The sequence below is a fragment of the Scyliorhinus torazame genome, chromosome 3, assembly GCF_047496885.1.
Source record: "Scyliorhinus torazame isolate Kashiwa2021f chromosome 3, sScyTor2.1, whole genome shotgun sequence".
Classification (NCBI taxonomy): Eukaryota; Metazoa; Chordata; class Chondrichthyes; order Carcharhiniformes; family Scyliorhinidae; genus Scyliorhinus; species Scyliorhinus torazame.
This window is the reverse complement of record NC_092709.1, coordinates 6,308,178-6,333,249: the sequence shown is the minus strand read 5'-3', so window position 1 is coordinate 6,333,249 and position 25,072 is coordinate 6,308,178. Positions and strand designations below refer to the sequence as shown.

Below are 25,072 nucleotides of genomic sequence, written 5' to 3'. Positions count from 1 at the left end.
CAATGGGACATCCAATCAAAAATCGCTCCATCTCCGCGCCATCCTCTGGCGGTTCAGATTTGGACAGCCCTCAATAAAAAAAACTCAAAAGCTCCATTAATCTTATCCGGGGCAGGACCCAGCCCCCCACCTCCTCATCTTTAACCTGGGCTATCTCCCCTGTGGCTGCCTGCCATCTCAATTGGTGAGCCAGTAATCCCTGACTTTATCCCCGTACTCATAAACTGTCCCTCGCAAACGCCGAAGCTGGCTCACCGCATTCCCCGTTGATTCACGCTCAAACCATCATTTGTAGCCTCTTTCTCTCTGCCAACAGCTCTGCCATAGGGGCCATGGACTTCTGCCCATCCAAACCCAAGATTGTCCACCAACATCGGCCTTTCAGCCCTGCCAGCCTTAACCTTGTGGGCTCTGTACAATATTATTTCTCCTCTGATCACTGCATTCACTGCTTCCCAGAATGTGGAAGGTGAGACCTCCCCATTCTGGTTAGAATCTACGTAATCCCCTATGGCTGGAGTCACCTTTATCTGCCAGGAGTGATGTGTCCAACCTCCATGGTGGGCGCTGGGCTCGGCCTGTCTCTAATCACATGTCGACATAGTGTGGAGCATGGTCCAATATTACTATCACCGAGAACGCAGCTCCCACCATCCCCAGGAGTAACGCCTTTCCCACTATGAAAAAGATCTATTCTTGAGTAGACGCGGTGCATGTGAGCGAAGAAGGAAAACTCCCTTTCCCTCGGGTATCTCCATGGATCCACCCCTCCCCAAACCCCGCATCTGTTCCATGAACACAGCCAACTCCCTCGCCATCCCAGAAGTAACCAGAGACATGCCCATCCTTGGGTCTAATACACAATTGAAATCCCCTCCCAGGGTTAACTGGTGTCAGTCCAGATCAGGGATGATCGCCAACGCCCTTTTGATAAAATCTGCAGCGTCCCAATTTGGCACATAAATGTTTGCTAATACCACTAGTGCACCGCCAGTGCCCCACTCACCATAAGATATCACCCTAGGACGGCACGATGGCGCAGTGGGTTAGCACTGCTGCCTCACGGCGCCGAGGTCCCAGGTTCGATCCCGGCCCTGGGTCACTGTCCCTGTGGAGTTTGCAGATTCTCCCCGTGTCTACGTGAGTTTCACCCCCACAACCCAAAGATGTGCAGGGTAGGTGGATTGGCCACGCTAAATTGCCCTTAGTGTCCAAAAAGGTTAAGTGGGGTTACTGGGTTACGGGGACAGGGTGGCGGTGTGGGCTTGGGTAGGGTGCTCTTTCCAAGGGCCGGTGCAGACTCGATGGGCCGAATGGCCTCCTTCAGCACTGTAAAGTCTATGATTCTATGTGCAGGGTAGGTGGATTGGCCACGCTAAATTGCCCCTTAATTGGAAAAAAAATAATTGGACACTCTAAGTTTATTTTTTAAAAATAAATAAATAACATAGCGCCCGCCCGCCCCACACCTCCCCGGGTCTTTCAAAATTCTAGTCGGTGTAAAGGCCATACTCTTATTGATCAAGATCGCAACTCCTCTTGACTTGAATCACCCACCCTTTCCTTGGTCGCATTGATCCCTAATTCAAAAATGTGTCTCCTGCAAGAAGACTACCTCTGCATTCAAAGTCCTCAAGTGAGTAAACACCTGGGACCTTTTAACCGGACCATTAAGCCCCCTAATGTTCTGTGTCACCAACCTAGTGAGGGGGTTTCCGGGGACAGTTATTGTTTAAGAATGATTTCCTCACTGACTGTGAGCCTTCTGAAATACTTACTTGCCGTACTTGGTATCTCCAACTAAGAGTTCAGGAGGCCGGTACCAGCGGGTTGCTACATAGTCAGTGTAAATCTCCCCCGGGGCTGCTAGCGTTCGTGCAAAACCAAAATCACACAACTTAACTGCCCCAGAGTGAGACACTAATATGTTTTCTGGTTTAATATCACGGTGAATGATCTGCAAGGAAACAGACAGCAGTTTAAACAGGCGGAATTTTCCAATTGCTTATTATTTCACTCTCACACCCTCAACTATCTGCCCAACCCTCCCTTCAATTCCTCCACACTGTATACTTCTCCAGATATAGCTCATTCCTCACGTTAAACCGAGTCGATGTCACTTGTGATAACCTCAATATGTGTTAACCTGTATAAACGTAGAGCCAGGAAGAGGTGGTGGGTTTGGAAGGTGCTGTCTAAGGAGCCTTGGTGTGTTGCTGCAGTGCATCTTGTCGATGGTACACACGGCTGCTACTGTGTGTCGGTGGTGGAGGGAGTGAATGTTTGTGGAAGGAGCAGCAATCAAGCGGGGCTGCTTTGTCCTGGATGGTGTCGAGCTTCTTGAGTGTTGTTGGAGCTGCACTCATCCAGGCAAGTGGAGAGTATTCCATCCCACTCCTGACTTGTGCCTTGTAGATGGTGGACTGGCTTTGGGGGGGGGGTCAGGAGGTGAGTTAGTTTCTACGTTGAAACAGGGATTATGTGTTACTCTAATGAACTCACAGTCAATAAAGGAGTTGACTGATTATTCTGAATGATTTGTGTTCATTTGCAAAGCTTGATTTCAACCAGTCTCGTCTCTTATCAGACTAAATCCTCCACCAGCCTAATGAAGATAGAGGCAACAGAGACATTGTCAGGCCACCTCACTCACATTGTGACTGTGACAGAAAGCCATCCCTCGCAGGATCTGAATCAGGTATTTTCGAACTTTGTCATACTCTAACCCATTTGGGAACTGCTCCAGGTCATCCAATACAGTGTGGTCCACAAACTCAAAAACCAGATACCAGCGTTTCTTCCTCTTGCACACTTCCAGCAGATTGACCAGGTTCTCATGTCGAAGTTGCTGAAAAACAAGAAGGGAAAAGAGATCAGTTCCTCCTGAGGAGTTTGCAGGTGTACGGGGAACTTTCTCACAGTGCACGTTATGCAGAAGGAGCGGAGAGAGCAACGTGTTGAAGACAGCTTGTCAGTTTTAGATAAATAAAAATATACCAGAATATCTCAAGCGTGACTATACATAGGTAATGGCCGGGATTTTCTGATCCCGCGCCGGGTTGGAGAATCGGTGGGGGCGGGGGGGGGGGGGGGCGGCAAGAATCGGGCCACAATTCTCCGACACGGGTCCGCCGATTCTCGAGTGCCCGCGGGATCGCCGTTGCACCGGTCGGAGGCCATTGAAAGCGCTCCTCCCCCGCCAATTCTCCGGGCCTCAACAGGCCGAGTTTCCGCCGAATCCTGCCAGCGTGGGTTACATATGGTCCCACCCGGCGGGACCTCAGAGTTCTGGCTGTGGGGGCCGCCCTAGTGGGTGAGCGGGGGGATCCGGCTCCGGGAAGCCGGCCCCCACGGTGGCCTGGCCCATGATCGGGGCCTACCGATCGGCAGGCAGGCTAGTTCCATGAGGGGCCAATGTTCCTCAGCGCCGGGCCCCTGTAGGGCTCTGCCATATTGCCTGGGGGCCGGTGGGGAGACGGGAACCCATGCGCTTGCGCGGACTCACGCCATCCGTGGCACGCATGATCGGACTCACAGCAGCCGTGGCGCGCATGATCGGACTCACAGCATCCGTGGCGCGCATGATCGGACTCACAGCATCCGTGGCGCGCATGATCGGACTCACGGCAGCCGTGGCGCGCATGATCGGACTCGCAGCAGCCGTGGCGCGCATGATCGGACTCACGGCATCCGTGGGGCGCATGATCGGACTCATAGCATCCGTGGCACGCATGATCGGACTCACGGCAGCCGTGGCGCGCATGATCGGACTCACGGCAGCCGTGGGGCGCATGATCGGACTCACGGCAGCCGTGGGGCGCATGATCGGACTCGCTGCAGCCGTGGCGCGCATGATCGGACTCACGGCAGCCGTGGGGCGCATGATCGGACTCACGGCAGCCGTGGGGCGCATGATCGGACTCACGGCAGCCGTGGGGCGCATGATCGGACTCACGGCAGCCGTGGCACACATGATCGGACTCACAGCAGCCGTGGCGCGCATGATCGGACTCACGGCAGCCGTGGGGCGCATGATCGGACTCACAGCATCCGTGGCGCGCATGATCGGACTCACGGCAGCCGTGGGGCGCATGATCGGACTCACGGCAGCCGTGGCGCGCATGATCGGACTCACGGCAGCCGTGGGGCGCATGATCGGACTCACGGCAGCCGTGGGGCGCATGATCGGACTCACAGCAGCCGTGGCGCGCATGATCGGACTCGCAGCAGCCGTGGGGCGCATGATCGGACTCGCAGCAGCCGTGGGGCGCATGATCGGACTCGCAGCAGCCGTGGGGCGCATGATCGGACTCACGGCAGCCGTGGGGCGCATGATCGGACTCACAGCAGCCGTGGCGCGCATGATCGGACTCACGGCAGCCGTGGCGCGCATGATCGGACTCACGGCAGCCGTGGCACACATGATCGGACTCACAGCAGCCGTGGCGCGCATGATCGGACTCGCAGCAGCCGTGGCACGCATGATCGGACTCGCAGCAGCCGTGGGGCGCATGATCGGACTCACGGGAGCCGTGGGGCGCATGATCGGACTCACGGGAGCCGTGGCGCGCATGATCGGACTCACAGCAGCCGTGGCACGCATGATCGGACTCACGGCAGCCGTGGCACACATGATCGGACTCGCAGCAGCCGTGGCGCGCATGATCGGACTCACAGCAGCCGTGGCACGCATGATCGGACTCACGGCAGCCGTGGCACGCATGATCGGACTCACAGCAGCCGTGGCACGCATGATCGGACTCACGGCAGCCGTGGCACACATGATCGGACTCGCAGCAGCCGTGGCGCGCATGATCGGACTCGCAGCAGCCGTGGCACGCATGATCGGACTCACGGCAGCCGTGGCACACATGATCGGACTCACAGCAGCCGTGGCGCGCATGATCGGACTCGCAGCAGCCGTGGCACGCATGATCGGACTCGCAGCAGCCGTGGGGCGCATGATCGGACTCACGGGAGCCGTGGCGCGCATGATCGGACTCGCAGCAGCTGTGGGGCGCATGATCGGACTCACGGTAGCCGTGGCACGCATGATCGGACTCGCAGCAGCCGTGGGGCGCATGATCGGACTCGCGGGAGCCGTGGCGCGCATGATCGGACTCGCAGCAGCCGTGGCACGCATGATCGGACTCGCGGGAGCCGTGGCGCGCATGATCGGACTCGCGGGAGCCGTGGCGCGCATGATCGGACTCGCGGCAGCCGTGGGGCGCATGATCGGACTCGCAGCAGCCGTGGCGCGCATGATCGGACTCGCAGCAGCCGTGGCGCGCATGATCGGACTCGCGGCAGCCGTGGGGCGCATGATCGGACCCGCGGCAGTCGTGGCGCGCATGATCGGACTCGCGGCAGCCGTGGCACGCGTGATCGGACCCGCGGCAGCCGTGGCGCGCATGATCGGAATCGCGGCAGCCGTGGCGCGCATGATCGGACTCACGGCAGCCGTGGGGCGCATGATCGGACTCACGGCAGCCGTGGGGCGCATGATCGGACTCACGGCAGCCGTGGGGCGCATGATCGGACTCACGGCAGCCGTGGCACACATGATCGGACTCACAGCAGCCGTGGCGCGCATGATCGGACTCACGGCAGCCGTGGGGCGCATGATCGGACTCACAGCATCCGTGGCGCGCATGATCGGACTCACGGCAGCCGTGGGGCGCATGATCGGACTCACGGCAGCCGTGGCGCGCATGATCGGACTCACGGCAGCCGTGGGGCGCATGATCGGACTCACGGCAGCCGTGGGGCGCATGATCGGACTCACAGCAGCCGTGGCGCGCATGATCGGACTCGCAGCAGCCGTGGGGCGCATGATCGGACTCGCAGCAGCCGTGGGGCGCATGATCGGACTCGCAGCAGCCGTGGGGCGCATGATCGGACTCACGGCAGCCGTGGGGCGCATGATCGGACTCACAGCAGCCGTGGCGCGCATGATCGGACTCACGGCAGCCGTGGCGCGCATGATCGGACTCACGGCAGCCGTGGCACACATGATCGGACTCACAGCAGCCGTGGCGCGCATGATCGGACTCGCAGCAGCCGTGGCACGCATGATCGGACTCGCAGCAGCCGTGGGGCGCATGATCGGACTCACGGGAGCCGTGGGGCGCATGATCGGACTCACGGGAGCCGTGGCGCGCATGATCGGACTCACAGCAGCCGTGGCACGCATGATCGGACTCACGGCAGCCGTGGCACACATGATCGGACTCGCAGCAGCCGTGGCGCGCATGATCGGACTCACAGCAGCCGTGGCACGCATGATCGGACTCACGGCAGCCGTGGCACGCATGATCGGACTCACAGCAGCCGTGGCACGCATGATCGGACTCACGGCAGCCGTGGCACACATGATCGGACTCGCAGCAGCCGTGGCGCGCATGATCGGACTCGCAGCAGCCGTGGCACGCATGATCGGACTCACGGCAGCCGTGGCACACATGATCGGACTCACAGCAGCCGTGGCGCGCATGATCGGACTCGCAGCAGCCGTGGCACGCATGATCGGACTCGCAGCAGCCGTGGGGCGCATGATCGGACTCACGGGAGCCGTGGCGCGCATGATCGGACTCGCAGCAGCTGTGGGGCGCATGATCGGACTCACGGTAGCCGTGGCACGCATGATCGGACTCGCAGCAGCCGTGGGGCGCATGATCGGACTCGCGGGAGCCGTGGCGCGCATGATCGGACTCGCAGCAGCCGTGGCACGCATGATCGGACTCGCGGGAGCCGTGGCGCGCATGATCGGACTCGCGGGAGCCGTGGCGCGCATGATCGGACTCGCGGCAGCCGTGGGGCGCATGATCGGACTCGCAGCAGCCGTGGCGCGCATGATCGGACTCGCAGCAGCCGTGGCGCGCATGATCGGACTCGCGGCAGCCGTGGGGCGCATGATCGGACCCGCGGCAGTCGTGGCGCGCATGATCGGACTCGCGGCAGCCGTGGCACGCGTGATCGGACCCGCGGCAGCCGTGGCGCGCATGATCGGAATCGCGGCAGCCGTGGGGCGCATGATCGGACCCGCGGCAGCCGTGGCGCGCATGATCGGAATCGCGGGAGCCGTGGCACGCATGATCGGACTCGCGGCAGCCGTGGCACGCATGATCGGAATCGCGGGAGCCGTGGCACGCATGATCGGACTCGCAGCAGCCGTGGGGCGCATGATCGGACTCGCAGCAGCCGTGGTGCGCATGATCGGACTCGCGGCAGCCGTGGCACACATGATCGGAATCGCGGGAGCCGTGGCGCGCATGATCGGACTCGCGGCAGCCGTGGGGCGCATGATCGGACTCGCAGCAGCCGTGGTGCGCATGATCGGACTCGCGGCAGCCGTGGCACGCATGATCGGAATCGCGGGAGCCGTGGCACGCATGATCGGACTCGCAGCAGCCGTGGGGCGCATGATCGGACTCGCAGCAGCCGTGGGGCGCATGATCGGACTCGCGCCAGCCGTGGGGCGCATGATCGGAATCGCAGCAGCCGTGGCACGCATGATCGGAATCGCGGGAGCCGTGGCACGCATGATCGGACTCGCAGCAGCCGTGGCACGCATGATCGGAATCGCGGGAGTCGTGGCACGCATGATCAGACTCGCAGCAGCCGTGGGGCGCATGATCGGACTCGCAGCAGCCGTGGCACGCATGATCGGACTCGCAGCAGCCGTGGGGCGCATGATCGGCTCGCGTCAGCCGTGGGGCGCATGATCGGACTCGCGGCAGCCGTGGGGCGCATGATCGGACTCGCAGCAGCCGTGGCACGCATGATCGGCTCACGCCAGCCGTGGCACGCATGATCGGACTCGCAGCAGCCGTGGCACGCATGATCGGCTCACGCCAGCCGTGGCACGCATGATCGGACTCGCAGCAGCCGTGGCGCGCATGATCGGACTCGCAGCAGCCGTGGCACGCATGATCGGACTCGCAGCAGCCGTGGCATGCATGATCGGACTCGCAGCAGCCGTGGCGCGCATGATCGGACTCGCGGCAGCCGTGGGGCGCATGATCAGACTCGCGCCAGCCGTGGCACGCATGATCGGCTCGCGCCAGCCGTGGGGCGCATGATCGGACTCGCAGCAGCCGTGGCGCGCATGATCGGACTCGCAGCAGCCGTGGCACGCATGATCGACTCGCAGCAGCCGTGGGGCGCATGATCGGACTCGCAGCAGCCGTGGCACACATGATCGGCTCACGCCAGCCGTGGCACGCATGATCGGACTCGCAGCAGCCGTGGCACGCATGATCGGCTCACGCCAGCCGTGGCACGCATGATCGGACTCGCAGCAGCCGTGGCGCGCATGATCGGACTCGCAGCAGCCGTGGCACGCATGATCGGACTCGCAGCAGCCGTGGCGCGCATGATCGGACTCGCAGCAGCCGTGGCGCGCATGATCGGACTCGCGGCAGCCGTGGCGCGCATGATCGGCTCACGCCAGCCGTGGCACGCATGATCGGACTCGCAGCAGCCGTGGCGCGCATGATCGGACTCGCAGCAGCCGTGGCACGCATGATCGGACTCGCAGCAGCCGTGGCGCGCATGATCGGACTCGCAGCAGCCGTGGGGCGCATGATCGGACTCGCGGCAGCTGTGGCACGCATGATCGGACTCGCAGCAGCCGTGGCACGCATGATCGGACTCGCGGCAGCTGTGGCACGCATGATCGGACTCGCGGCAGCTGTGGCACGCATGATCGGACTCGCAGCAGCCGTGGCGCGCATGATCGGACTCGCGGCAGCCGTGGCGCGCATGATCGGACTCGCGGCAGCTGTGGCACGCATGATCGGACTCGCAGCAGCCGTGGCACGCATGATCGGACTCGCAGCAGCCGTGGGGCGCATGATCGGACTCGCGGCAGCCGTGGCGCGTATGATCGGACTCGCGGCAGCCGTGGCGCGCATGATCAGACTCGCAGCAGCCGTGTGGCGCATGATCGGACTCGCAGCAGCCGTGGCGCGCATGATCGGACTCGCAGCAGCCGTGGCACGCATGATCGGACTCGCAGCAGCCGTGGGGCGCATGATCGGACTCACGGGAGCCGTGGGGCGCATGATCGGACTCACGGGAGCCGTGGCGCGCATGATCGGACTCACAGCAGCCGTGGCACGCATGATCGGACTCACGGCAGCCGTGGCACACATGATCGGACTCGCAGCAGCCGTGGCGCGCATGATCGGACTCACAGCAGCCGTGGCACGCATGATCGGACTCACGGCAGCCGTGGCACGCATGATCGGACTCACAGCAGCCGTGGCACGCATGATCGGACTCACGGCAGCCGTGGCACACATGATCGGACTCGCAGCAGCCGTGGCGCGCATGATCGGACTCGCAGCAGCCGTGGCACGCATGATCGGACTCACGGCAGCCGTGGCACACATGATCGGACTCACAGCAGCCGTGGCGCGCATGATCGGACTCGCAGCAGCCGTGGCGCGCATGATCGGACTCGCAGCAGCCGTGGGGCGCATGATCGGACTCACGGGAGCCGTGGCGCGCATGATCGGACTCGCAGCAGCTGTGGGGCGCATGATCGGACTCACGGTAGCCGTGGCACGCATGATCGGACTCGCAGCAGCCGTGGGGCGCATGATCGGACTCGCGGGAGCCGTGGCGCGCATGATCGGACTCGCAGCAGCCGTGGCACGCATGATCGGACTCGCGGGAGCCGTGGCGCGCATGATCGGACTCGCGGGAGCCGTGGCGCGCATGATCGGACTCGCGGCAGCCGTGGGGCGCATGATCGGACTCGCAGCAGCCGTGGCGCGCATGATCGGACTCGCAGCAGCCGTGGCGCGCATGATCGGACTCGCGGCAGCCGTGGGGCGCATGATCGGACCCGCGGCAGTCGTGGCGCGCATGATCGGACTCGCGGCAGCCGTGGCACGCATGATCGGACTCGCGGCAGCCGTGGCGCGCATGATCGGAATCGCGGCAGCCGTGGGGCGCATGATCGGACCCGCGGCAGCCGTGGCGCGCATGATCGGAATCGCGGGAGCCGTGGCACGCATGATCGGACTCGCGGCAGCCGTGGCACGCATGATCGGAATCGCGGGAGCCGTGGCACGCATGATCGGACTCGCAGCAGCCGTGGGGCGCATGATCGGACTCGCGGCAGCCGTGGTGCGCATGATCGGACTCGCGGCAGCCGTGGCACGCATGATCGGAATCGCGGGAGCCGTGGCGCGCATGATCGGACTCGCGGCAGCCGTGGGGCGCATGATCGGACTCGCAGCAGCCGTGGTGCGCATGATCGGACTCGCGGCAGCCGTGGCACGCATGATCGGAATCGCGGGAGCCGTGGCACGCATGATCGGACTCGCAGCAGCCGTGGGGCGCATGATCGGACTCGCAGCAGCCGTGGGGCGCATGATCGGACTCGCGCCAGCCGTGGGGCGCATGATCGGAATCGCAGCAGCCGTGGCACGCATGATCGGAATCGCGGGAGCCGTGGCACGCATGATCGGACTCGCAGAAGCCGTGGCACGCATGATCGGAATCGCGGGAGCCGTGGCACGCATGATCAGACTCGCAGCAGCCGTGGGGCGCATGATCGGACTCGCAGCAGCCGTGGCACGCATGATCGTACTTGCAGCAGCCGTGGGGCGCATGATCGGCTCGCGTCAGCCGTGGGGCGCATGATCGGACTCGCGGCAGCCGTGGGGCGCATGATCGGACTCGCAGCAGCCGTGGCACGCATGATCGGCTCACGCCAGCCGTGGCACGCATGATCGGACTCGCAGCAGCCGTGGCACGCATGATCGGCTCACGCCAGCCGTGGCACGCATGATCGGACTCGCAGCAGCCGTGGCGCGCATGATCGGACTCGCAGCAGCCGTGGCACGCATGATCGGACTCGCAGCAGCCGTGGCATGCATGATCGGACTCGCAGCAGCCGTGGCGCGCATGATCGGACTCGCGCCAGCCGTGGGGCGCATGATCAGACTCGCGCCAGCCGTGGCACGCATGATCGGCTCGCGCCAGCCGTGGGGCGCATGATCGGACTCGCAGCAGCCGTGGCGCGCATGATCGGACTCGCAGCAGCCGTGGCACGCATGATCGACTCGCAGCAGCCGTGGGGCGCATGATCGGACTCGCAGCAGCCGTGGCACACATGATCGGCTCACGCCAGCCGTGGCACGCATGATCGGACTCGCAGCAGCCGTGGCACGCATGATCGGCTCACGCCAGCCGTGGCACGCATGATCGGACTCGCAGCAGCCGTGGCGCGCATGATCGGACTCGCAGCAGCCGTGGCACGCATGATCGGACTCGCAGCAGCCGTGGCGCGCATGATCGGACTCGCAGCAGCCGTGGCGCGCATGATCGGACTCGCGGCAGCCGTGGCGCGCATGATCGGCTCACGCCAGCCGTGGCACGCATGATCGGACTCGCAGCAGCCGTGGCGCGCATGATCGGACTCGCAGCAGCCGTGGCACGCATGATCGGACTCGCAGCAGCCGTGGCGCGCATGATCGGACTCGCAGCAGCCGTGGGGCGCATGATCGGACTCGCGTCAGCTGTGGCACGCATGATCGGACTCGCAGCAGCCGTGGCACGCATGATCGGACTCGCGGCAGCTGTGGCACGCATGATCGGACTCGCGGCAGCTGTGGCACGCATGATCGGACTCGCAGCAGCCGTGGCACGCATGATCGGACTCGCAGCAGCCGTGGGGCGCATGATCGGACTCGCAGCAGCCGTGGCACGCATGATCGGACTCGCAGCAGCCGTGGGGCGCATGATCGGACTCGCGGCAGCCGTGGCGCGCATGATCGGACTCGCGGCAGCCGTGGCGCGCATGATCAGACTCGCAGCAGCCGTGTGGCGCATGATCGGACTCGCAGCAGCCGTGGCGCGCATGATCGGACTCGCGGCAGCCGTGGGGCGCATGATCGGACCCGCGGCAGTCGTGGCGCGCATGATCGGACTCGCGGCAGCCGTGGCGCGCATGATCGGAATCGCGGGAGCCGTGGCACGCATGATCGGACTCGCGGGAGCCGTGGCACGCATGATCGGACTCGCGGCAGCCGTGGGGCGCATGATCGGACTCGCGCCAGCCGTGGCACGCATGATCGGACTCGCAGCAGCCGTGGCGCGCATGATCGGACTCGCAGCAGCCGTGGTGCGCATGATCGGACTCGCGGCAGCCGTGGCGCGCATGATCGGACTCGCAGCAGCCGTGGCGCGCATGATCGGACTCGCGGCAGCCGTGGCGCGCATGATCGGCTCGCGCCAGCCGTGGCGCGCATGATCGGCTCACGCCAGCCGTGGCACGCATGATCGGACTCGCAGCAGCCGTGGCGCGCATGATCGGACTCGCAGCAGCCTTGGCACTCATGATCGGACTCGCAGCAGCCGTGGCGCGCATGATCGGACTCGCAGCAGCCGTGGGGCGCATGATCGACTCGCAGCAGCCATGGGGCGCATGATCGACTCGCAGCAGCCGTGGGGCGCATGATCGACTCGCAGCAGCCGTGGGGCGCATGATCGACTCGCAGCAGCCGTGGGGCGCATGATCGACTCGCAGCAGCCATGGGGCGCATGATCGACTCGCAGCAGCCGTGGCGCGCATGATCGGACTCGCAGCAGCCGCGGCGCGCATGATCGGACTCGCAGCAGCCGTGGGGCACATGATCGACTCGCAGCAGCCGTGGGGCGCATGATCGACTCGCAGCAGCCATGGGGCGCATGATCGACTCGCAGCAGCCGTGGCGCGCATGATCGGACTCGCAGCAGCCGTCGGGCGCATGATCGGCTCGCGCCAGCCGTGGCGCGCATGATCGGCTCACGCCAGCCGTGGCACGCATGATCGGACTCGCAGCAGCCGTGGCGCGCATGATCGGACTCGCAGCAGCCGTGGCACGCATGATCGGACTCGCAGCAGCCGTGGCACGCATGATCGGACTAGCAGCAGCCGTGGCACGCATGATCGGACTCGCAGCAGCCGTGGCACGCATGATCGGACTCGCAGCAGCCGTGGGGCGCATGATCGGACTCGCGGCAGCCGTGGCACGCATGATCAGACTCGCAGCAGCCGTGGGGCGCATGATCGGACTCGCAGCAGCCGTGGCGCGCATGATCGGACTCGCGGCAGCTGTGGCGCGCATGATCGGACTCGCGGCAGCTGTGGCACGCATGATCGGACTCGCAGCAGCCGTGGCGCGCATGATCGGACTCGCGGCAGCTGTGGCGCGCATGATCGGACTCGCAGCAGCCGTGGGGCGCATGATCGGACTCGCAGCAGCCGTGGCGTGCATGATCGGACTCGCAGCAGCCGTGGCACGCATGATCGGTCTCGCAGCAGCCGTGGCACGCATGATCGGACTCGCAGCAGCCGTGGGGCGCATGATCGGACTCGCAGCAGCCGTGGCGCGCATGATCGGACTCGCAGCAGCCGTGGGGCGCATGATCGGACTCGCAGCAGCCGTGGCGCGCATGATCGGACTCGCGGCAGCAGTAGCGCGCATGATCGGACTCGCAGCAGCCGTGGCGCGCATGATCGGACTCGCAGCAGCCGTGGGGCGCATGATCGGACTCGTGCCAGCCGTGGGGCGCATGATCGGACTCGCAGCAGCCGTGGGGCGCATGATCGGACTCGTGCCAGCCGTGGGGCGCATGATCGGACTCGCAGCAGCCGTGGCGCGCATGATCGGACTCGTGCCAGCCGTGGGGCGCATGATCGGACTCGCAGCAGCCGTGGCACGCATGATCGGACTCGCAGCAGCCGTGGCGCGCATGATCGGACTCGTGCCAGCCGTGGGGCGCATGATCGGACTCGCAGCAGCCGTGGCACGCATGATCGGACTCGCGCCAGCCGTGGGGCGCATGATCGGACTCGCGCCAGCCGTGGCACGCATGATCGGCTCACGCCAGCCGTGGGGCGCATGATCGGACTCGCAGCAGCCGTGGCGCGCAGGATCGGACTCGCGCCAGCCGTGGCACGCATGATAGGACTCGCGCCAGCCGTGGCACGCATGATCGGCTCACGCCAGCCGTGGGGCGCATGATCGGACTCGCAGCAGCCGTGGCGCGCATGATCGGCTCACGCCAGCCGTGTGGCGCATGATCGGACTCGCACCAGCCGTGGCACGCATGATCGGACTCGCGGCAGCCGTGGCACGTATGATCGGCTCACGCCAGCCGTGGGGCGCATGATCGGACTCGCAGCAGCCGTGGCACGCATGATCGGACTCGCGCCAGCCGTGGGACGCATGATCGGCTCACGCCAGCCGTGGCGCGCATGATCGGACTCGCGCCAGCCGTGGCATGCATGATCGGCTCACGCCAGCCGTGGGGCGCATGATCGGACTCGCAGCAGCCGTGGCGCGCATGATCGGACTCGCGCCAGCCGTGGCACGCATGATAGGACTCGCGCCAGCCGTGGCACGCATGATCGGCTCACGCCAGCCGTGGGGCGCATGATCGGACTCGTAGCAGCCGTGGCGCGCATGATCGGCTCACGCCAGCCGTGTGGCGCATGATCGGACTCGCACCAGCCGTGGCACGCATGATCGGACTCGCGCCAGCCGTGGCACGCATGATCGGCTCACGCCAGCCGTGGGGCGCATGATCGGACTCGCGCCAGCCGTGGCACGCATGAACGGACTCGCGGCAGCCGTGGCACGCATGATCGGCTCACGCCAGCCGTGGCGCGCATGATCGGACTCGCGGCAGCCGTGGCACACATGATCGGACTCGCGCCAGCCGTGGGGCGCATGATCGGACTCGCGGCAGCCGTAGCACGCATGATCGGACTCGCGCCAGCCGTGGCGCGCATGATCGGACTCGCGGCAGCCGTGGGGCGCATGATCAGACTCGCAGCAGCCGTGTGGCGCATGATCGGACTCGCAGCAGTCGTGGGGCGCAATGATCGGACTCGCAGAAGCCGTGGGGCGCATGATCGGACTCGCAGCAGCAGTGGCGCGCATGATCGGACTCGCGCCAGCCGTGGCGCGCATGATCGGACTCGCAGCAGCCGTGGCGCGCATGATCGGACTCGCAGCAGCCGTGGCGCGCATGATCGGACTCGCAGCAGCCGTGGGGCGCATGATCGGACTCGCAGCAGCCGTGGCGCGCATGATCGGACTCGCAGCAGCCGTGGCGCGCATGATCGGACTCGCAGCAGCCGTGGCGCGCATGATCGGACTCGCAGCAGCCGTGGCGCGCATGATCGGACTCGCAGCAGCCGTGGAACGCATGATCAGCTCGCGTCAGCTGTGGCGCGCATGATCGGACTCGCGCCAGCCGTGGCACGCATGATCGGACTCGCGCCAGCCGTGGCACGCATGATCGGGTCACGCCAGACGTGGGGCACATGATCGGACTCACAGCAGCGGTGGCGCGCATGATCGGACTCGCGCCAGCCGTGGCACGCATGATCGGACTCGCGCCAGCCGTGGCACGCATGATCGGCTCACGCCAGCCGTGGCGCGCATGATCGGACTCGCGCCAGCCGTGGCACGCATGATCGGACTCGCAGCAGCCGTGGGGCGCATGATCGGCTCACGCCAGCCGTGGGGCGCATGATCGGACTCGCAGCAGCCGTGGCGCGCATGATCGGACTCGCGCCAGCCGTGGCACGCATGATAGGACTCGCGCCAGCCGTGGCACGCATGATAGGACTCGCGCCAGCCGTGGGGCGCATGATCGGACTCGCAGCAGCCGTGGCGCGCATGATCGGCTCACGCCAGCCGTGTGGCGCATGATCGGACTCGCAGCAGCCGTGGCGCGCATGATCGGCTCACGCCAGCCGTGGCACGCATGATCGGCTCACGCCAGCCGTGGGGCGCATGATCGGACTCGCGCCAGCCATGGCACACATGAACGGACTCGCGGCAGCCGTGGCACGCATGATCAGCTCACGCCAGCCGTGGCGCGCATGATCGGCTCACGCCAGCCGTGGCGCGCATGATCGGACTCGCAGCAGCCGTGGCGCGCATGATCGGACTCGCGGCAGCCGTGGCACGCATGATCGGACTCGCAGCAGCCGTGGCGCGCATGATCGGACTCACGGCAGCCGTGGCACACATGATCGGACTCACAGCATCCGTGGCGCGCATGATCGGACTCACGGCAGCCGTGGCGCGCATGATCGGACTCACAGCAGCCGTGGCGCGCATGATCGGACTCACGCCAGCCGTGGCGCGCATGATCGGACTCGCGGCAGCCGTGGCACGCATGATCGGACTCGCGCCAGCCGTGGGGCGCATGATCGGACTCGCGCCAGCCGTGGCGCGCATGATCGGACTCGCAGCTGCCGTGGCGCGCATGATCGGACTCGCGGCAGCCGTGGCGCGCATGATCGGACTCGCGCTAGCCGTGGCACGCATGATCGGACTCGCGGCAGCCGTGGCACGCATGATCGGACTCGCAGCAGACGTGGCAAGCATTATCGGACTCGCAGCAGCCGTGGCGCGCATGATCGGACTCGCGGCAGCCGTGGCGCGCATGATCGGACTCGCAGCAGTCGTGGGGCGCATGATCGGACGCGCAGCAGCCGTGGGGCGCATGATCGGACTCACGGTAGCCGTGGCGCGCATGATCGGACTCGCAGCAGCCGTGGCACGCATGATCGGACTCGCGGCAGCCGTGGGGCGCATGATCGGACTCGCAGCAGCCGTGGGGCGCATGATCGGACTCGCGGCAGCAGTGGGGTGCATGATCGGACTCGCGGCAGCCGTGGGGCGCATGATCGGACTCGCGCCAGCTGTGGCACGCATGATCGGCTCACGCCAGCCGTGGGGCGCATGATCGGACTCGCAGCAGCCGTGGCGCGCATGATCGGACTCGCGCCAGCCGTGGCACGCATGATAGGACTCGCGCCAGCCGTGGCACGCATGATCGGCTCACGCCAGCCGTGGGGCGCATGATCGGACTCGCAGCAGCCGTGGCGCGCATGATCGGCTCACGCCAGCCGTGTGGCGCATGATCGGACTCGCACCAGCCGTGGCACGCATGATCGGACTCGCGGCAGCCGTGGCACGTATGATCGGCTCACGCCAGCCGTGGGGCGCATGATCGGACTCGCAGCAGCCGTGGCACGCATGATCGGACTCGCGCCAGCCGTGGGACGCATGATCGGCTCACGCCAGCCGTGGCGCGCATGATCGGACTCGCGCCAGCCGTGGCATGCATGATCGGCTCACGCCAGCCGTGGGGCGCATGATCGGACTCGCAGCAGCCGTGGCGCGCATGATCGGACTCGCGCCAGCCGTGGCACGCATGATAGGACTCGCGCCAGCCGTGGCACGCATGATCGGCTCACGCCAGCCGTGGGGCGCATGATCGGACTCGCAGCAGCCGTGGCGCGCATGATCGGCTCACGCCAGCCGTGTGGCGCATGATCGGACTCGCACCAGCCGTGGCACGCATGATCGGACTCGCGCCAGCCGTGGCACGCATGATCGGCTCACGCCAGCCGTGGGGCGCATGATCGGACTCGCGCCAGCCGTGGCACGCATGAACGGACTCGCGGCAGCCGTGGCACGCATGATCGGCTCACGCCAGCCGTGGCGCGCATGATCGGACTCGCGGCAGCCGTGGCACACATGATCGGACTCGCGCCAGCCGTGGGGCGCATGATCGGACTCGCGGCAGCCGTAGCACGCATGATCGGACTCGCGCCAGCCGTGGCGCGCATGATCGGACTCGCGGCAGCCGTGGGGCGCATGATCAGACTCGCAGCAGCCGTGTGGCGCATGATCGGACTCGCAGCAGTCGTGGGGCGCAATGATCGGACTCGCAGAAGCCGTGGGGCGCATGATCGGACTCGCAGCAGCAGTGGCGCGCATGATCGGACTCGCGCCAGCCGTGGCGCGCATGATCGGACTCGCAGCAGCCGTGGCGCGCATGATCGGACTCGCAGCAGCCGTGGCGCGCATGATCGGACTCGCAGCAGCCGTGGGGCGCATGATCGGACTCGCAGCAGCCGTGGCGCGCATGATCGGACTCGCAGCAGCCGTGGCGCGCATGATCGGACTCGCAGCAGCCGTGGCGCGCATGATCGGACTCGCAGCAGCCGTGGCGCGCATGATCGGACTCGCAGCAGCCGTGGAACGCATGATCAGCTCGCGTCAGCTGTGGCGCGCATGATCGGACTCGCGCCAGCCGTGGCACGCATGATCGGACTCGCGCCAGCCGTGGCACGCATGATCGGGTCACGCCAGACGTGGGGCACATGATCGGACTCACAGCAGCGGTGGCGCGCATGATCGGACTCGCGCCAGCCGTGGCACGCATGATCGGACTCGCGCCAGCCGTGGCACGCATGATCGGCTCACGCCAGCCGTGGCGCGCATGATCGGACTCGCGCCAGCCGTGGCACGCATGATCGGACTCGCAGCAGCCGTGGGGCGCATGATCGGCTCACGCCAGCCGTGGGGCGCATGATCGGACTCGCAGCAGCCGTGGCGCGCATGATCGGACTCGCGCCAGCCGTGGCACGCATGATAGGACTCGCGCCAGCCGTGGCACGCATGATAGGACTCGCGCCAGCCGTGGGGCGCATGATCGGACTCGCAGCAGCCGTGGCGCGCATGATCGGCTCACGCCAGCCGTGTGGCGCATGATCGGACTCGCAGCAGCCGTGGCGCGCATGATCGGCTCACGCCAGCCGTGGCACGCATGATCGGCTCACGCCAGCCGTGGGGCGCATGATCGGACTCGCGCCAGCCATGGCACACATGAACGGACTCGCGGCAGCCGTGGCACGCATGATCAGCTCACGCCAGCCGTGGCGCGCATGATCGGCTCACGCCAGCCGTGGCGCGCATGATCGGACTCGCAGCAGCCGTGGCGCGCATGATCGGACTCGCGGCAGCCGTGGCACGCATGATCGGACTCGCAGCAGCCGTGGCGCGCATGATCGGACTCACGGCAGCCGTGGCACACATGATCGGACTCACAGCATCCGTGGCGCGCATGATCGGACTCACGGCAGCCGTGGCGCGCATGATCGGACTCACAGCAGCCGTGGCGCGCATGATCGGACTCACGCCAGCCGTGGCGCGCATGATCGGACTCGCGGCAGCCGTGGCACGCATGATCGGACTCGCGCCAGCCGTGGGGCGCATGATCGGACTCGCGCCAGCCGTGGCGCGCATGATCGGACTCGCAGCTGCCGTGGCGCGCATGATCGGACTCGCGGCAGCCGTGGCGCGCATGATCGGACTCGCGCTAGCCGTGGCACGCATGATCGGACTCGCGGCAGCCGTGGCACGCATGATCGGACTCGCAGCAGACGTGGCAAGCATTATCGGACTCGCAGCAGCCGTGGCGCGCATGATCGGACTCGCGGCAGCCGTGGCGCGCATGATCGGACTCGCAGCAGTCGTGGGGCGCATGATCGGACGCGCAGCAGCCGTGGGGCGCATGATCGGACTCACGGTAGCCGTGGCGCGCATGATCGGACTCGCAGCAGCCATGGCACGCATGATCGGACTCGCGGCAGCCGTGGGGCGCATGATCGGACTCGCAGCAGCCGTGGGGCGCATGATCGGACTCGCGGCAGCAGTGGGGTGCATGATCGGACTCGCGGCAGCCGTGGGGCGCATGATCGGACTCGCAGCAGTCGTGGGGCGCATGATCGGACTCGCGGCAGCCGTGGGGCGCATGATCGGAATCGCAGCAGTCGTGGGGCGCATGATCGGACTCGCAGCAGCCGCGGCGCGCATGATCGGACTCGCAGCAGCCGTGGCACGCATGGTCGGACTCGCAGCAGCCGCGGCGCGAATGATCGGACTCGCAGCAGCCGCGGCGCGAATGATCGGACTCGCAGCAGCCGTGGGGCGCATGATCGGACTCACGCCAGCCGTGGCGCGCATGATCGGACTCGCGGCAGCCGTGGCACGCATGATCGGACTCGCGCCAGCCGTGGGGCGCATGATCGGACTCGCGCCAGCCGTGGCGCGCATGATCGGACTCGCAGCTGCCGTGGCGCGCATGATCGGACTCGCGGCAGCCGTGGCGCGCATGATCGGACTCGCGCTAGCCGTGGCACGCATGATCGGACTCGCGGCAGCCGTGGCACGCATGATCGGACTCGCAGCAGACGTGGCAAGCATTATCGGACTCGCAGCAGCCGTGGCGCGCATGATCGGACTCGCGGCAGCCGTGGCGCGCATGATCGGACTCGCAGCAGTCGTGGGGCGCATGATCGGACTCGCAGCAGCCGTGGGGCGCATGATCGGACTCGCGGCAGCCGTGGCGCGCATGATCGGACTCGCAGCAGCCGTGGCGCGCATGATCGGACTCGCAGCAGCGGTGGCGCGCATGATCAGACTCGCGCCAGCCGTGGCACGCATGATCGGACTCGCGCCAGCCGTGGCACGCATGATCGGCTCACGCCAGCCGTGGCGCGCATGATCGGACTCGCGCCAGCCGTGGCACGCATGATCGGCTCACGCCAGCCGTGGGGCGCATGATCGGACTCGCAGCAGCCGTGGCGCGCATGATCGGACTCGCGCCAGCCGTGGCACGCATGATAGGACTCGCGCCAGCCGTGGCACGCATGATCGGCTCACGCCAGCCGTGGGGCGCATGATCGGACTCGCAGCAGCCGTGGCGCGCATGATCGGCTCACGCCAGCCGTGTGGCGCATGATCGGACTCGCACCAGCCGTGGCACGCATGATCGGACTCGCGCCAGCCGTGGCACGCATGATCGGCTCACGCCAGCCGTGGGGCGCATGATCGGACTCGCGCCAGCCGTGGCACGCATGAACGGACTCGCGGCAGCCGTTGCACGCATGATCGGCTCACGCCAGCCGTGGCGCGCATGATCGGACTCGCGGCAGCCGTGGCACACATGATCGGACTCGCGCCAGCCGTGGGGCGCATGATCGGACTCGCGGCAGCCGTAGCACGCATGATCGGACTCGCGCCAGCCGTGGCGCGCATGATCGGACTCGCGGCAGCCGTGGGGCGCATGATCAGACTCGCAGCAGCCGTGTGGCGCATGATCGGACTCGCAGCAGTCGTGGGGCGCAATGATCGGACTCGCAGAAGCCGTGGGGCGCATGATCGGACTCGCAGCAGCCGTGGCGCGCATGATCGGACTCGCGCCAGCCGTGGCGCGCATGATCGGACTCGCAGCAGCCGTGGCGCGCATGATCGGACTCGCAGCAGCCGTGGCGCGCATGATCGGACTCGCAGCAGCCGTGGGGCGCATGATCGGACTCGCAGCAGCCGTGGCGCGCATGATCGGACTCGCAGCAGCCGTGGCGCGCATGATCGGACTCGCAGCAGCCGTGGCGCGCATGATCGGACTCGCAGCAGCCGTGGCGCGCATGATCGGACTCGCAGCAGCCGTGGAACGCATGATCAGCTCGCGTCAGCTGTGGCGCGCATGATCGGACTCGCGCCAGCCGTGGCACGCATGATCGGACTCGCGCCAGCCGTGGCACGCATGATCGGCTCACGCCAGACGTGGGGCACATGATCGGACTCACAGCAGCGGTGGCGCGCATGATCGGACTCGCGCCAGCCGTGGCACGCATGATCGGACTCGCGCCAGCCGTGGCACGCATGATCGGCTCACGCCAGCCGTGGCGCGCATGATCGGACTCGCGCCAGCCGTGGCACGCATGATCGGACTCGCAACAGCCGTGGGGCGCATGATCGGCTCACGCCAGCCGTGGGGCGCATGATCGGACTCGCAGCAGCCGTGGCGCGCATGATCGGACTCGCGCCAGCCGTGGCACGCATGATAGGACTCGCGCCAGCCGTGGCACGCATGATAGGACTCGCGCCAGCCGTGGGGCGCATGATCGGACTCGCAGCAGCCGTGGCGCGCATGATCGGCTCACGCCAGCCGTGTGGCGCATGATCGGACTCGCAGCAGCCGTGGCGCGCATGATCGGCTCACGCCAGCCGTGGCACGCATGATCGGCTCACGCCAGCCGTGGGGCGCATGATCGGACTCGCAGCAGCCATGGCACACATGAACGGACTCGCGGCAGCCGTGGCACGCATGATCAGCTCACGCCAGCCGTGGCGCGCATGATCGGCTCACGCCAGCCGTGGCGCGCATGATCGGACTCGCAGCAGCCGTGGCGCGCATGATCGGACTCGCGGCAGCCGTGGCACGCATGATCGGACTCGCAGCAGCCGTGGCGCGCATGATCGGACTCACGGCAGCCGTGGCACACATGATCGGACTCACAGCATCCGTGGCGCGCATGATCGGACTCACGGCAGCCGTGGCGCGCATGATCGGACTCACAGCAGCCGTGGCGCGCATGATCGGACTCACGCCAGCCGTGGCGCGCATGATCGGACTCGCGGCAGCCGTGGCACGCATGATCGGACTCGCGCCAGCCGTGGGGCGCATGATCGGACTCGCGCCAGCCGTGGCGCGCATGATCGGACTCGCGGCAGCCGTGGGGCGCATGATCGGACTCACGGGAGCCGTGGGGCGCATGATCGGACTCGCAGAAGCCGTGGGGCGCATGATCGGACTCACAGCAGCCGTGGCACGCATGATCGGACTCGCGCCAGCCGTGGCGCGCATGATCGGACTCGCAGCAGCCGTGGCGCGCATGATCGGACTCGCAGCAGCCGTGGCGCGCATGATCGGACTCACGGCAGCCGTGGCACACATGATCGGACTCACAGCATCCGTGGCGCGCATGATCGGACTCACGGCAGCCGTGGCGCGCATGATCGGACTCACAGCAGCCGTGGCGCGCATGATCGGACTCACGCCAGCCGTGGCGCGCATGATCGGACTCGCGGCAGCCGTGGCACGCATGATCGGACTCGCGCCAGCCGTGGGGCGCATGATCGGACTCGCGCCAGCCGTGGCGCGCATGATCGGACTCGCAGCAGCCGTGGGGCGCATGATCGGACTCACGGGACCGTGGGGCGCATGATCGGACACGCAGAAGCCGTGGGGCACATGATCGGACTCACAGCAGCCGTGGCACGCATGATCGGACTCGCGCCAGCCGTGGCGCGCATGATCGGACTCGCAGCAGCCGTGGCGCGCATGATCGGACTCACGGCAGCCGTGGCACGCATGATCGGACTCACAGCAGCCGTGGCACGCATGATCGGACTCACGGCAGCCGTGGCACACATGATCGGACTCGCAGCAGCCGTGGCGCGCACGATCGGACTCGCAGCAGCCGTGGCACGCATGATCGGACTCACGGCAGCCGTGGCACACATGATCGGACTCACAGCAGCCGTGGCACGCATGATCGGACTGACGGGAGCCGTGGCGCGCATGATCGGACTCGCAGCAGCCGTGAAGCGCATGATGGGACTCGCAGCAGCCGTGAAGCGCATGATCGGACTCGCAGCAGCCGTGGCACGCATGATCGGACTGACGGGAGCCGTGGCGCGCATGATCGGACTCGCAGCAGCCGTGGCACGCATGATCGGACTCGCGGGAGCCGTGGCGCGCATGATCGGACTCGCAGCAGCCGTGGGGTGCATGATCGGACTCGCGGGAGCCGTGGCGCGCATGATCGGACTCGCAGCAGCCGTGGGGCGCATGATCGGACTGACGGGAGCCGTGGCGCGCATGATCGGACTCGCAGCAGCCGTGGGGCGCATGATCGGACTCGCGGGAGCCGTGGGGCGCATGATCGGACTCGCGGGAGCCGTGGCACACATGATCGGACTCGCGGCAGCCGTGGGGCGCATGATCGGACTCGCGGGAGCCGTGGCACACATGATCGGACTCGCAGCAGCCGTGGCGCGCATGATCTGACTCGCAGCAGCCGTGGGGCGCATGATCGGACTCGCGGGAGCCGTGGCACACATGATCGGACTCGCGGCAGCCGTGGCGCACATGATCGGACTCGCGGCAGCCGTGGGGCGCATGATCGGACTCGCAGCAGCCGTGGCGCGCATGATCGGACTCGCAGCAGCCGTGGTGCGCATGATCGGACTCGCAGCAGCCGTGGTGCGCATGATCGGACTCGCAGCAGCCGTGGCGCGCATGATCGGAATCGCGGGAGCCGTGGCGCGCATGATCGGACTCGCGGCAGCCGTGGGGCGCATGATCGGACTCGCAGCAGCCATGGGGTGCATGATCGGACTCGCGGCAGCCGTGGTGCGCATGATCGGCTCACGCCAGCCGTGGCGCGCATGATCGGACTCGCAGCAGCCGTGGCGCGCATGATCGGACTCGCGGCAGCCGTGGTGCGCATGATCGGACTCGCGCCAGCCGTGGCACGCATGATCGGCTCACGCCAGCCGTGGCGCGCATGATCGGACTCGCGCCAGCCGTGGCACGCATGATCGGCTCACGCCAGCCGTGGGGCGCATGATCGGACTCGCAGCAGCCGTGGCGCGCATGATCGGACTCGCGCCAGCCGTGGCACGCATGATAGGACTCGCGCCAGCCGTGGCACGCATGATCGGCTCACGCCAGCCGTGGGGCGCATGATCGGACTCGCAGCAGCCGTGGCGCGCATGATCGGCTCACGCCAGCCGTGTGGCGCATGATCGGACTCGCACCAGCCGTGGCACGCATGATCGGACTCGCGCCAGCCGTGGCACGCATGATCGGCTCACGCCATACGTGGGGCGCATGATCGGACTCGCGCCAGCCGTGGCACGCATGAACGGACTCGCGGCAGCCGTGGCACGCATGATCGGCTCACGCCAGCCGTGGCGCGCATGATCGGACTCGCGGCAGCCGTGGCACACATGATCGGACTCGCGCCAGCCGTGGGGCGCATGATCGGACTCGCGGCAGCCGTAGCACGCATGATCGGACTCGCGCCAGCCGTGGCGCGCATGATCGGACTCGCGGCAGCCGTGGGGCGCATGATCAGACTCGCAGCAGCCGTGTGGCGCATGATCGGACTCGCAGCAGTCGTGGGGCGCAATGATCGGACTCGCAGAAGCCGTGGGGCGCATGATCGGACTCGCAGCAGCCGTGGCGCGCATGATCGGACTCGCGCCAGCCGTGGCGCGCATGATCGGACTCGCAGCAGCCGTGGCGCGCATGATCGGACTCGCAGCAGCCGTGGCGCGCATGATCGGACTCGCAGCAGCCGTGGGGCGCATGATCGGACTCGCAGCAGCCGTGGCGCGCATGATCG

At 66.5% G+C, this 25,072-nt stretch overlaps 1 protein-coding gene across 1 annotated transcript in view; it reads right to left on the bottom strand.

Annotated features, from left to right (window-relative positions):
* LOC140408227 (cyclin-dependent kinase-like 2) overlaps positions 1 to 25,072 on the bottom strand; it is a 156,902-nt gene that overhangs the window by 38,934 nt on the left and 92,896 nt on the right. The window contains exons 3-4 of the mRNA XM_072495160.1: positions 2,654 to 2,848; positions 1,779 to 1,957 (exon numbers count right to left, since the gene is read on the bottom strand). Of these exons, the coding sequence (XP_072351261.1) occupies positions 1,779 to 1,957; positions 2,654 to 2,848 (374 nt within the window). The remainder of the gene's footprint in view (positions 1 to 1,778; positions 1,958 to 2,653; positions 2,849 to 25,072) is intronic.